Source organism: Haliaeetus leucocephalus, unplaced genomic scaffold (genome assembly GCF_000737465.1).
Source record: "Haliaeetus leucocephalus isolate CR32 unplaced genomic scaffold, Haliaeetus_leucocephalus-4.0 Scaffold646, whole genome shotgun sequence".
NCBI classification, from domain to species: domain Eukaryota; kingdom Metazoa; phylum Chordata; class Aves; order Accipitriformes; family Accipitridae; genus Haliaeetus; species Haliaeetus leucocephalus.
In genome coordinates, this window is record NW_010973082.1 from 2,971,783 (window position 1) to 2,986,010 (window position 14,228).

The following is a 14,228-nucleotide window of genomic DNA, read 5'->3' on the forward strand; positions in this document are numbered from 1 at the left end:
GGGAAATGGGGGGGGGGGGGGGAGGAATCGAGAGAGAGAGAGAGAGAGAGAGAGAGAGTAGAAAGTACAGCAATTCTAAACCAGAAAAATTTAGGAGGATTTTCTTTGTCCTACACATTTGTACCTGCAATAGTATTTTCTATCAAAAATTCTCTAATTTTACTAGTAGTATACTCCTCCTTCTAGCTCATTTTGCCTGCTTCCCCATCCATCCCACATGCCTAATCATCACCTGTACAGCTACCCAGGACTGAAGGCAGCTTGCCAAAAGTTCAAGGTAGAACCCTGACCTAGCTCCCCAGAAAACCAAGCAGCAGATAACATTGAAAGCCTTCACCAATACCTGGTGGAATTTTGAGACAGCTAAGGCTGCAGAACCAAATTTCAAAGGCTTCATTATTTTCCAAAAGCCTTCTCTCTCATGCAAAGTGAATACAATCACCCTTTATTTTTGCTTTTTTAAAGCTAAAAATTATTGTAAATATTTACAATTAATTCAAATAGTTTATCTGACCATGAAATTAAGCTGTTTACAGTCTTCATTTCAAAACCAATCTAAAAAGCTAAGGTATATCCTACTTGTTTATGAGAAATAAGGAAAGTGTGTCTCTAATACTTTGTATGGCCTAAGCCTTGCATTTTTTGATTTTGTAACAGCAGCCATATGTGCTTTGAAGTTAAATGTTCCCACTTTGTTACTTGTTGTGGATTATATCCACTTAAACTGATCTGTAAACATTTAATGCCTCAACATTCATTCTTTTCATGCTGGTCTTCTGCAAAACTTCTTGTTCTCAAAATTATACCACATTAAAGAGGGAATATCACAATAAAGAATGATGAAAAAAGAAAAAAGCTTGTATTTATGAGAAACATGCAAATTTAAAAATAATAAGCAAAAGGTCAAAGACAAACCAAAATACATATGTATGAAACTGAAGGACTGCCATGAGAACAGTAAATCACATGCTTTTTTAAGAGTATGAACCAAATAAATGTCATCATGAAAGACATCTTTATTTGAACTAGAATTGAACTGTAACTCGTAAATACCACTTAACAAAAATGGCATTTTGAATTTCTTTGTAGAAAAGATTTTGGATTCTCCTGTTCTATTAGGCAGCCAAACAGACAACAAACCATGTTACAATTTGTGAGGACTGGCATGATCGCCTTCTAGTACTTGAGTCCTCATAAACCAGAGCTGGGAAGGCTCTGGATGATCAGATCGCCTTCAACAGATCCCTATTACTTAACCAAAATAATCTACTTCATGAAAATATACTTATTTACCTAAGTTGAAAAAGGTATGGAAGAAATCTGCATAAACGCCTAGATTCCAATACTGAATTTGAGGCAAATTAGCCATCATTTTTAACTTCAGTATTTTCAATTTCTATTTATTTTAACAACACCTGAAGCGGTCAAAACTAAACATTTTTGAAGTATATAATTTCAAAGCTACCAACGCAAGCAATGAGTGAAGCATTGATAAAAGTAAACCGAGCTGAAACAGTTTCCCACAAAAGCAAGGACTGTGCAGAAAAAGCACAATTTGGAGCACTAAGTACTTCTATAAGACTCATCCTCAAGACATCAAGTATACTTCATCCCTCGGGCTGAAAATAGTGTACAGGCATTATATCTGTCATAGTCCAGAAACTTATACCAAAGTTTCTGGTCTGTTGACACAGCAAATACCACAACAATGACAATGTTAATGTTATGCTTCCATTCTACCTCTCCCGAAGTCACATTTCATTCTTTGGAAGATGTTTATCAAGGCATACTTATCTTCAATAATGCACAACCGTAGCTTATTACGGTTCAGCAACAGAGTCAGAAGGTATGTTGTATATATTAAGATTCAGGAAAAAAAACCACATTTTGATCAGTAGGGTTGTTGCACATTCCCCCTTAAGCTCCTTCAAAGACAAAATGTGATTGTTTTCAAAACAAGGATGGAAAAAACACACATGAAAGAGTTAAGAACACTTAAGATTTTGAAATGGTAAACAACTAAACTGAACCTTGCCCTAAGTTCTTACTTTAATCTAACAAACCCAGCCAGCCAGCATGTTCCCTACAGAAATAACTGCTGAGTAGCTTCAGGAAATTTGAGTAAGGACATTCTTATCTAACATCATAATTTGTAGGGAAGTTCACTTTAATGCTGCTTCTGCAGTCTTAGTGGAAGGACATTAAAGCACATGAAGATTGTTTGTCAGCATGGAAGTTGAATTTATTTTTTGAAGTCACAACACCACTTGGAGTTCACTGTGGGAAAGTTTTTACAGTGTTGCTGCCCTCCAACGCCACAACATATACAGTAGGTATGTTTATAGTAAGCAGACAGACTAAGAAACCAAACAAAAGATAATCAAATGGTTTGTACAGAAATGGTTGAGCTTAACTAGACTGGAAAGGCACAGGCAGATGTGAGCCAAGTACACAAAACAGGCATAACATATACTGTTGCTGTAGCCACCCAAGAATTCTCTATGCTTGCATCTGCTTTAACCCTGTGTTACATATAATTTCTCCAAGAAAGGAGAACATAATGCAAGCCACTGACCGTGGAATTTCTCTGGACTAAATTCTCTAAAACCTTTATTAGGCAGTAACATTTCCCATGCTAAATTCTTCTGAGCAAGACTTGAGTGTCCAAGTTCTTTGTATTGAAGATCCTACGTCACTTCTGGTAAAAGCTAAAGAGGTAATTCTTGTCATGGCTGAATTCCAGTGATGAAAAATTATGTTCTCCTTGATAAAAAAATCCTTTGTTATTTCTCCAGGGTACAGCCTCTTTGTATGCTTTCTATCTAAAATGAAGTGCTGAATTTCCTGGGATGTTTAAAAGAGTTGCTTTGTCACATCTAAAATTGGCTACAATTCAGTGACAAATCAAACTGTATCAGAAGCATCATAAAAAAAATATATAGGCTGGTCAGGTAAGAATATGCAGGGGTTTAATTCATCATTGTTCCTTTATATTACTTAGATTTTCTATCCAAAACCTGTTTGTCTACAATCTAAAAAGCTTAACAAGAGGAAAAAAAGAAAAAAAAAAAAAAAGCAGGTTTAATTCCGTTACCCAGCAAGCTTCTTTTCCTGACACTACATATATTTCATAATATTCAATTATTTTTTGAGACATAACTAAAGGGAAGGTGAGGATGTCCCATTTATGAAGCTTACTAAATTTGCAACAATATGCAGAAGTTTATTGACGGCTATTAATAAGATAGTTGAGGGATTTTTATTATGTTCTAAAATAGCTAAAGAATGACAAAGAAAGTTCAAAGTAACAACATGACCAAAGATTACTTGCATTTGTCTAGACTCCCAGCTCTGAAACTTCTCCCTTCAAATGGCAATACAAAAGGATTTCTTCTTTCCTACATTGCAAATGCAACTTCAAGGCATGAGGACTTAAATAAAGGATAGTCCCTACATCAGTTTAGATAAGAGTCAATAAGGGCTAAGAAAACCACATTTTTATAATGTATTTAAAATTAGCTTATATTAGTATTCCATGTATGAAAGGCAAATTTATCACAAACAAAACTCAACTTTTTTTTTTTTTTTAAACATTTACCTATGCATGACTAGAATCTAAAGAACTTGAACAATAAAATGTTTGATAGGGATAATCAGGAATGCTGCAAGGCAAATGGAAAAATTCTTTTATTGCTCATGAGATGCAAAAACATTAGCAAAGTAATGCAACAGTCTTACTTCTCATGTAGAAAATGTTTTTACTACTACTAACAAATATCTGAAGCTTCCATATTACAGTCTGTTAAGTTTGACCTCTCTCCTTAGTAGAGAAATCATAAGATTATTTCCCCAAAATTTTCACAATATTTTTAATAATGATAAAAAATCTCAGCCACTGAAGTAAGCATATCATAAAAAGTGAAAACACATTCAGTATGTGACCTTAAAAATACATGACCTTTGAAGGAGAGGAAATTTAGAATGTATCAAAGAAGTAGAAGCCCAAAAGATAAGGGTACAAATAAATTAACAGTTTATAACCGGTCATTGTGATCCAGACAAGCCTATACTGTAACAGTGAAGCCTTAGCAACTGGAAGATGCTAAGCTTTTCTCACCTTTATGTAGAGCATCTATATAGATATTTGCAGATTCTGGAATAAACCCACATTCTCCATATATACTTACTTGAAATAAGAATAGCTTCCTAAAATTTCAAAGACTCTTACCGAGAAAAATCCTTATATAACAACTTGTCCAAAATTCCCAGGATCAGCTCTGTGCCCATCATTGCAAGAAAAATGTACAGAAGCACACATTCTTTGCTAGACTAGCAATCTTGATTCACCATTTATTCCTTGATACACAAGTAAAACTAAAAAAAAAACCCAAGGAAATTTTGAAAAGCTCTTTAAAAACAACTGTTCTTTATATTAGGCAGTTCAAAGTAAAAGTCATTCTGTATTTCCTTTCCTAACTTTCCTCCACTACTGAAGTATTCTTTTGGGGCAAGGGTCTTCTGTATGTGAGGTGGGATCACTTATAAATTAAGTTTCTCAAACAGTCAAATGCAGCTAGCAATTAAAAGATAGCTAGATGCTCCTATGGCAATATAAATGCTTACAAATAATAGTAGTCATATCTTACACTCGAACCTTACAGATTCTGAAGTGCTGCCATTGTTTAGTAAACATTTTTTTTCCCATTTTTAATAATTACTATTCTTTAAGTACGAAACTCTACTTAAAACTTCCTGACCCTTCAAGAACCCATTGGAGGCCGTAATCCATAGCAGGAAAATAATGTTCAATAGCAAACACTTGTAAAACTCTCTTTTACAGCCTCAGGTCCCCTTTGTCAGGTAAATCCCAACAAGTCTTACCAGGCAATCAAAGTTTCTCACTAGCGACTTGTTTAATTACCATCCCTGGAGAAGAGACTTGAAAAACTGATTTATGTGTCACGGTAGCCAATTTGTTATCCAAGAGAGCTCCTATATCAGTGAAGGATCATCACAGTTTAATAACCATCCATTATCAACACAACATGATTGCAAACTGGAATTTCAATTAGAAAAAGAAATAAAAACCAAATAAAATTAGGGATAAGTAAGCAGGCAGATCAACACCGATATAAAAATGCTGGATATAAAGAGATTCTTTGTCAGCATCAATTGGAACAATTTGTAAAATGGCCATGAGCAAGCTTCCCCTTAAATCAGCTTTAAAAGCTCAAGGTATTACAACTATCTGCTCATAAAATCCAGGTATTTATACAGCCCAAATATCCAAAATCTGCAAGTGACTGCTTGCACTTTTGTTTCAGACACTTGCATAGCACTTTCGCAAATTGGAGTTGACTGCTATTGAAAAGCTTTCTGAAGATCCTCTCTCCCCACTTTACAAAACTACAGTTCCTGAAAAATGTATTCACCTAAGTCTGGAAGTCCTAGAAATTGATATTGTATTACTCTATAAAAGATAAGGAGCTCCAGGGAGCAGTAACATGCACCCAGACTAACATTTTCACTAATCTCCACGTTCAGTTTGGAGAAAGCAGTCAGGCAGCTCCCAGATTGTCTCAACATCAAGACTTCTTTCTCTCTCAGAAGTAAAGCAAGCAAGCAATTTGCATTTAGAATGCTAACAGGCACCAAAACAGCAAGAGAAACACCAAGAAGCACACAAAAAAGTTAACGTTCTGTCTTATCATTTATGTTTTTACTGAAGAGAACTTAGTCATCAATGCAAAACATTGAGTGTAATAGGCAAGATTTTTTAATGCTGTCATATCCCTCTGGACTGACAATAGCGTAGGAAGATTAAGGATTATTTGGTAACTGATTAAAATGACAACATGAAAATACATCACTTTATTTTTAAAAAAACAAAGCAGAAGTATTTCATTAGAAACTAGCTCTCACACCCCTCCTATCAGCTGCCCTCTCTCCCAAACACAACAGAGTGAGCTCTCAACCTGTGAGAATAAGCAGAAAATAGAAAAGAAAAAAGAGAAAAAACCTCTTTCATAAAATAAAAGTTATCTTAATAAAATTAAATCATTATGAGGATATTAATCCTAATCAAATAGGTTAAAGATTTGGTGGTACAGGGGAAAGGGTTAAAAAAAGACAAAACAACACAACACAAAAATATACAATGGCATATAGCTACAGAGAGAAGGAACTTCACTATGACCTTAGAATCGTCATTGACTAATACCACAGAAAATACAACCAAGGGAATAAAGTCTTACTGTAACAGTAGCTTTAAATTAAAATATAACTTAAATTCATCTAAGATATCTAGGTCCAAAATACTTGTTTAACTGCTCAGGGACAACACATAGATCAAGCCCCACATATTAAATTTGTACACGCAAACATCAAAGTTTACACAGATTTGCATCAATCTTAGCTAACAATTTTTTCATCTCCCCTTATAAAAATATATTTACTGCTTCACTGTATTTACCTCTTGCGTGACACCAGCCCAAAAATATAGAGAATGTGTTCAAATCCCAAGAAAAGCTTGAAAATAGATTTGATTTTACAGAAGTGTTTACAAAAGTGGTTTAGTCTGTCCTGGTTTCAGCTGGGATAGAGTTAATTTTCTTTCTGGTAGCTGGTATAGTGTTATGTTTTGGATTTAGTATGAGAATAATGTTGATAACACACTGATATTTTCAGTTGTTGCTAAGTAGTATTTAGACTAAGGCAAGGATTTTTCAGCTTCTCATGCCCAGTCAGCAATAAGACTGGAGGGGCACCAGGAGTTGGGAGGGGACACAGCCAGGACAGCTGACCCAAACTGGCCAAAGGGATATTCCATACCATGTGACATCATGCCCAGTATATAAACTGGCGGGAGTTGGCCTCCAGGGAGGCACATCGCTGCTCAGGGACTAACTGGGCATCAGTCGGTGAGTGGTGAGCACTGCATTGCGTATCACTTGTTTTGTATATTCCAATTCTTTTATTATTATTATTGTCATATTATTATCATTATTATTTTCTTCCTTTCTGTCCTGTTAAACTGTCTATCTCAACCCACGAGTTTTACTTTTTTTTCCGATTCTCTCTCCCATCCCACTGGGTGGGGAGGGAGGGAGCAAGCGGCTGCGCAGTGCTTAGTTGCTGGCTGGGGTTAAACCATGACAGAGTCTAAAAAAAATTTTTAATACAGATTAAAGTCCTCCTAGCTGTAAATATGGAAAGCTTTGGGGAGGTATCTTCTACATTTTTTCTGAAATCCAATAAATACTAGTTCTGAAGTTATCGAGCTGTCCAAGAAAGTACTCCTCCTCATTCCATCCCCACAGTAGGTTCTCTTTCAGAAACTTCAATTTTGATATATCAAAGTCAGGACAAATCTCAGCATTGTAGCAAAAGTACCATATTCACAGACATATTCTAAAGCCGAGGCCACACACAAACACAGGCCAAAAGTACTGCAGAAGCTTCCACAAAGGTAGTTTCTTTCCTCAGCAAAGCAAATTTGCAAAGACACACTATTCCTTCCATAAGTAAGAGCCACAGAGCTGGTCTAAAGATTCTAATTACTAGAAGGGAAGGAAAGAGGTTAACACACTGAAAAGCCTCCTGAACACTTCCAAAAGGAGGCAAACTGGCAAAAAAAAGTTGAGTTGTATTAATGGCTTGCAAACTCTGTATTCCTTAAAAAAAAAAAAAAAAGAAAAAAAACAGAAAGCCAAACTCTTTTTCATTTATACAAGCATAAATTCAAAATAATGTTACCAATTTACCAAGAAACAGTCTGAATTTCTACCAGAGTAAGACAGTTGGTTTTGAGCAGCAGGTGTTATTGTTTGATTTATCAGTAACTATATTAAATACAATAAAATTATTATTGCTTAAAAATGAGGCATTTTTAATGTTTTCTTAAGATGACATGTATTCATAATTAACCTTTCTAAGCTTTAGCAATTTATTTCTAAAACACTCATTCCTACATGAAGTTTTGTTAACTAAACTCAGATATGCAGACTACATTACTAAGGAGTTTTCATTTCAAGCCAATAAATAAGTAATGTACTCTGTTTATTTTACCCCAAGATTCCAACTATTGAGACGTGCTTCAAGGTCACTGTCATCCAAAGAAATGGTTTTTTTATGACGATGGTCCTGGAACATAAAAAAAGTCAAACAAAATATCAGAAGAGCTAGCAGATACATAGTCTAAAAAAAAAAAAAAACAAAACAAAAGTTAAAAAAAAAAAAAAAACAACACCAAAAACTTCTCATTGACTTTGACTTGGCCATACCTACACTGCACTTCCTAACAGTGTTGTGATACCTCTGACAGCTTTAATCTAAATAGTTCAGTTACCAGTAGGATACTGTGCTAAGAAAGGAATTCAGAGGATAAATTAGCCTGCCTCCTCACTTTAATGTTGTTCTTTATTTTACGTATTTCCAGAGCAACAGCCTCTTTTACAAAGGGTGAGTTTACTAAACAAAAATCAAAGTACTCCGTTCTTCAGGCAACATACTTATTCAAGAAATGATCCATTGCCACAGTACCTTTTTGGGGCTAATCCAGAATTCAGAGATCACCTGATCAGCCTCAAAAAAAAAAAAAAAAAAAAGAAAAGAAATTAAAGGAAACCACAGCAAGACAGGGGTAGTTACAGTGGGCAAAACTGCAAAAGCAGAGGACAGAGTTGCTGCTGCCCAGCTCAAGGCTATGGGTCCTCTGCAGAAACAATTTCCAACATTCAGTAAGACTGTAGTAGTTATTGTTGCTCAAGGCTATGTTTTTCAGAAGTTTTTCCTGTAGAATAACAGTAACTACTGATTGTATTTAATGTAACAAACAGGGGAGCTGGTACAGAAAATTTTCCTTAACAGAGACATAACACTATTTAGAAAAATAGAACATTGAAGCATGAATTACTTTGTCTCATGAAGTTTTGTTAGCAAGAGCTTTGTGTACTGGCATGCAAGTACCTCTATTTTAAATCTGTTCATTCATTATGAACATACAGTGAATGGAGCTTTGACTTCAGCTAATCAACGCTTGGTTGAGGCAGATCTTAACGTTTCTTAAAAGACTCCCTGTTCCTCTACCTGAGTCTGAATTATGCCAGAACATCTGTGCGTCACTGACAACAGAACAAGATACTATTTGTTCCAGCCAGCCAAACGTTCATCAAACCGTTTGGCAAAGCAAGAGAGGATTATTTCACTTAAAAGCCCTTTTAAAGCTGTAATCACAGTAGAATCCAGTATACGGAGCTGAAGAACTATGAAGCACAGTGATTTGTCTAACATTGCCCTGGAAGACTGTGGCAGAGCCAGGAACAAAAAAAAATAAACAAAACAAAACAACAAAAACAAACAAACAAAACCTTTAAAGCCCCAAATCCAGGTTTCAACTGAAGGGAATTCTTTTCTTTACAATAACTGTTCCATAAGAAATATTTCTTGAAGTAAAACAAACAGGAAACCAATAAGGAGAAATTTAGTAAATCCAGCATCTGTTTTTATTTTTTATTTTTAATTATGGCATTTCTTTTTAAAATTACATTTGCATATATACAATCAACACACACATAAGTACATTCATACCAACCAGAGCCTAGAGCAGAGACATTCAATTTTTGCCCATAGACCTTTCGTAGCCTGCCATGATAAAGCATGCCCTTGCTAGTCCTCTATTCCAAATGCATAGCAGAACACAAGTTTCCTCAGAAAGATAGACCTCAGAAGCAAGCTTCCAGTTTATCCCACTTGCACTTCATGTCCTCGTAAGCTCTTGATTGTGCCCAGTAAGAAGGGTAAGAACAGTCTATATGAATTGCTCAGGTGTCAACAGCCCACTTCCAGCTGCAGTCTCTCTAAACTGTTCCTCTGATACAATCAAAAATAACTGTGGGCAAACCTACAACGTACATACAGCAAATTCAGTGTTTCATGGAGGAACAAGAGCTATTATAGATGCACTGGCTATGGTGAAGGAACCACAAGAGACAGACCTCTCCAGTAATAAAGACTGGGCACTACAAGGCTACAGAACACATTCACAAAGGAAAACAACACACTTGTTGATAACACATATTTGTCAGGAGTAATTGTCAGTTTAAATGCTTGCAATTATACATACAATATCATTAAATATTTTGGACTAAAAGGGTTTTACATGAAGTCTGTTTAGTGTCCTTCCATCAGCCATAATGCTAGTTGTGGAAAGTTTGATAAAACAAACTATCCAAAATTCACTCTTTCAGAGGTCAACCATCATTAAACAGAGCCAAATACATCTATGCAGCTTTCTTTAATCTACTATTGCAAAATACAAGATGATGTCAATACAGTCAGTTTGCCAAGCCTAGGGAAAACAGTGCAGCAGACATTAAACACACTACACCAAACAGAGGTCAACCATTTGGATGAATTGAGAGCATCCTACAAGAAATTCTTTTCCCCTGCACTTGCAGAGGGCAGATTTTGATGAGCTTTAGTCCTTCCTATTACTGCTTCCCAAATGTCTGCACTTGTACACAGTGAGCATGACTCATGCAATTAGAAACAACAGCTTTATGGGGATATACAAAAACAATTCATTGAAACTAGAGCAAATTTTATGACAAAAAGGAGAAGCATCTTACAGACAGTGGTGTGGCTAGGTTATCTTCATCTGTCCGGTGAGGAGGACTCATAGAATGCGATCTTAATACTGGCTTCTCATTGTACTTGAATCTTTCCCTGTTATTAACAAAAAGATTAAGCAGAAAGAAAAGAATTCATTTTCAACAACTTGTGGCACACACAGGATGTTAATCTTAAAATAAAAATCTTTTAAAATATACAAGAGAAAATAACTGTCAAGTTGTAAAGATCAAAAACAGTAGAATAAGAAAAAGAAAAAAATTTTTATTAAAGGCATGTTAAAGGCAAACAAAAGCCTTCAGCATTCCATTAAAAAACAACACCCAAAAAACCCCACACCAACAAAAACACCAGAAATATCATGTATATCAGTTTATTAAAAGGTGTTCTTTGCATTCCTGTTACCACATGACCCAACATCTCCCAACAGATTTTTAGAATAAATCCAAGGCTGATCTAAGAGAACGTTTTTGAAACAAAACTGCTAGGCATATGAGACATTATAGGATAAAGTCCAGCAACTCAAAGAAAAAGGAATTAAAGTGATGGTTGGCCACAGCATAGGGGAGAAGACTTTTAAGACCAAAAAAATAGGAGATTAAATAAAGGTATATCTTCATATAACATACAAACCTGAAGACAAGGGCAAGAACTGCACATACAACTCAACAGAAAAGCAATGACTTGAAAGGCCAAGGTGGAGAATAACATGTCAAAGAAACAAGTCATAAAGATTGTATTAGTTGCATTTCATTTCAGCTCTATTTTAGGGACTAAAGTGGTGTATATGGCGGGATGGTAAAGAAAGGGCCACAAGACAGGATACAAGTACAGCATGAACAAGTACTCTGTCCAGTAGAAAAAGAAGAGTGGACAGGGATTTTCTGGAAAATTTTTGTCATAAACAAAGAACAAAAGGAAATTAAGAATAGCATATAGGTGAAGATAACCTTCATTGATGCACCTGGTCAACTGACCTTTCTCAACTATAAAACAGTGAAAGAAAAGAACAGCCTGGAACAAAATAAAATAAAAATTGTAAGATTTTATTAGATAGGTTGATATAGCAAAAGATCCAAAACAGTAGCAAAACACCCTTCAGCATATACTCCAATGTCAAATCGACATGTATTAAAGCAATCAAAAACTCCTGTTAGCCCATTTACCTTCCTATGACTAGCTATAATGTATTAAAACCAACTCAGACCATTAAAATACCTTTCATTCCTTCCATCCAGCAGCAAATTAGACAGTAAGTTATGCCAAAAAGACACTGAGACAAATTAAGTGTTTATGAACAGAAAGACAACTGTTGCATGTACAATGTAAACTAGTCACTTCTAGGAAGACAAACACAGACAAACTTTTCACAAAGCACACCGCCCCAGCTTTCATCAAAACAGCAGGGAACAGTGAAATATAACAACTGGGAGCATACCTTTCCTTCCAGCACCAATAAATACCAACAACATATATGGATGCAAAATAACAATTACAAAGCAGTAAATAGTTTAGATAAGCAAAGTCTTAGAGGTAAAAAAAAAGATCAAAAGAAATATAATAATACAATGACTGTCTCTAGCATTCCAAATCATGCATTTCTTACCAAGATTTCTTTTGACACAAAGTTATCTTTCATTAAAAGGAGACAAATCTTTGCCTGTCAGTAAATCTGCACTTTTATCAGACTTCTTTTCTGAACAATACTCAGGTTACCAAACAATTCAATAAAGTTCCAATTGTTTAAAATGAAAGAAAACAGAATTCATGCCCCTATGGTTAAGAGATTAAGGAATATCAATAAATATTCAAACCAACTCAAGTTACCTATAGTATTCTTAAATCAACAAAATAGGGAAAAAAAGCCTGGATATATGCTTAGTTCTATATTTGCTATTTTGAAGAGGAACTGAAAAGGAAGTCCCTTTACTTGATTCTGTAAACAGCATTTGAAAAGACTGTTAAGGATGGACCTCAGTTTTGCTCATATCAAGCATATACTACCCATTCACTCCCTCTTCCAGCCTTCTGCTGATCTGATTCAGGCTTCAGAAATCACAAGATTACTTCTTTTTCCTCCCATGACAGGTGAGTGGAGAATGGTCAGAGTCTTGACACCAGCCCTGTGACCTCCTGCTTCAGCCAAAACAGTGAATTAGCATGGGAGAAGGAAGCAATTTGCTGGTAATAAAGGAGATTAGTAAATAATTTCCTACTACGAACAAAGTAAGGGAAACTCACAGGTTCCTTCTGGTACAGCACAGCTACACACTAACCTTTAACAATGTTTTTCAGGCATAATCTATAAACATACGGTAGAATTTTCCTATGAGGTCGGAAAGACCAGGTTTCTGTTCAAACCAAACTACACATTCCTAAAACCAATTCTCTCATGTTTCAAAATAAAGATACACCTTTCTAGCACCAGCTGGCTTGGCCTTATTCATTTACACTCTAGTTTGCAAGTAAGGTTTGTCTATCTACTTCTTATTTAGCCAGATAAAAAACTTCTTACAGAAAAGCCAAAATCTTCATACATAGAAGTATGTATTGCAAGATAAAAACAACTATGTAAAAAACTTCTCCATTTGTTTGCTTCTTTTAAAGGAGGGAATCTTGAGATAAATAAACATCAGAAAATTACTCAAACATTTCTCACTGACATTATCTATTTTGCCCTGAGAAAATGTTGTAGTCTGTCTGTAAGAACTGAGTCGCAGTTGGAATGCAAAATTTTTATCCAACTACATATATTGCATGCCTATGGAGACAGTTTTCCTAATACACATGCTGAGTAGCAAGACAAGTCTAATGTAACAAGATCGCCACCTGCTGGCTCTCTCTACAAACTGCAGATTCCAGATATATTTACATCTTTACCTGCACTGATAGCTCATTCAGAACTGTAAAAACAAAGACAGACAGGATCTATACGTTGAGCATAGCTAACATCTTAATATAGACACATGTAAATAAGTATTAAATAAGCTATTTCTACGAAACATAACAGCTGAAACATTTACCTTCAATATTTCTTCCTGCATAATTCACACATTTAACATTAGTTTCTCATCGTTGTGAAGATTAATTTATGTAATCTACAGAGCTACCAAAATTTCTCACTGCCAACACCAGTTCAGATTTCCTTAGACACAGCTCCATTCTTGGTACGAGTACCCATTAGCAGAGCCACGCCCATACAGTTCAGTTTCACTTCAAGATTTCTTTAAACCAGTAACTTATTCCATCATGTTTACTTGCTTCTGTTGGCATGAAATAGCATGCAATATGGGTCCCCAGAGAACTCACCAGAGCCTTGGGAACCATCTGTTGATTACCAGTGTAGGTATTGCTGCAGTCCCACAGGACAAAAAGAAAAAGTAAATGAAATAAAGCTTCACTACCCCACCCATGACTTTGGGAACTTTTCCATACCAAGCTGAATCTTAGGTTCAGATACTGAATGGGAAAAGGGGTCAGATTTCCGATACTCTACTATAATCCAGGTAGCAAAGAGAGAAAAAATATGGCAAAGAATACAAGGGACAGAGTAGGCAGAATGGTATCTCAGCCTTCCTCAAAGAGGGACAAGCACCAGT

At 35.6% G+C, this 14,228-nt stretch overlaps 1 protein-coding gene across 1 annotated transcript in view; it reads right to left on the reverse strand.

The window, feature by feature from the left end:
• Positions 1 to 14,228, reverse strand: part of CEP112 (centrosomal protein 112kDa) — a 174,732-nt gene that overhangs the window by 155,219 nt on the left and 5,285 nt on the right. Inside the window, exons 4-5 of the mRNA XM_010578736.1 lie at positions 10,629 to 10,725; positions 8,068 to 8,142 (exon numbers count right to left, since the gene is read on the reverse strand). Coding sequence (XP_010577038.1) covers positions 8,068 to 8,142; positions 10,629 to 10,725 — 172 coding nt within the window. The remainder of the gene's footprint in view (positions 1 to 8,067; positions 8,143 to 10,628; positions 10,726 to 14,228) is intronic.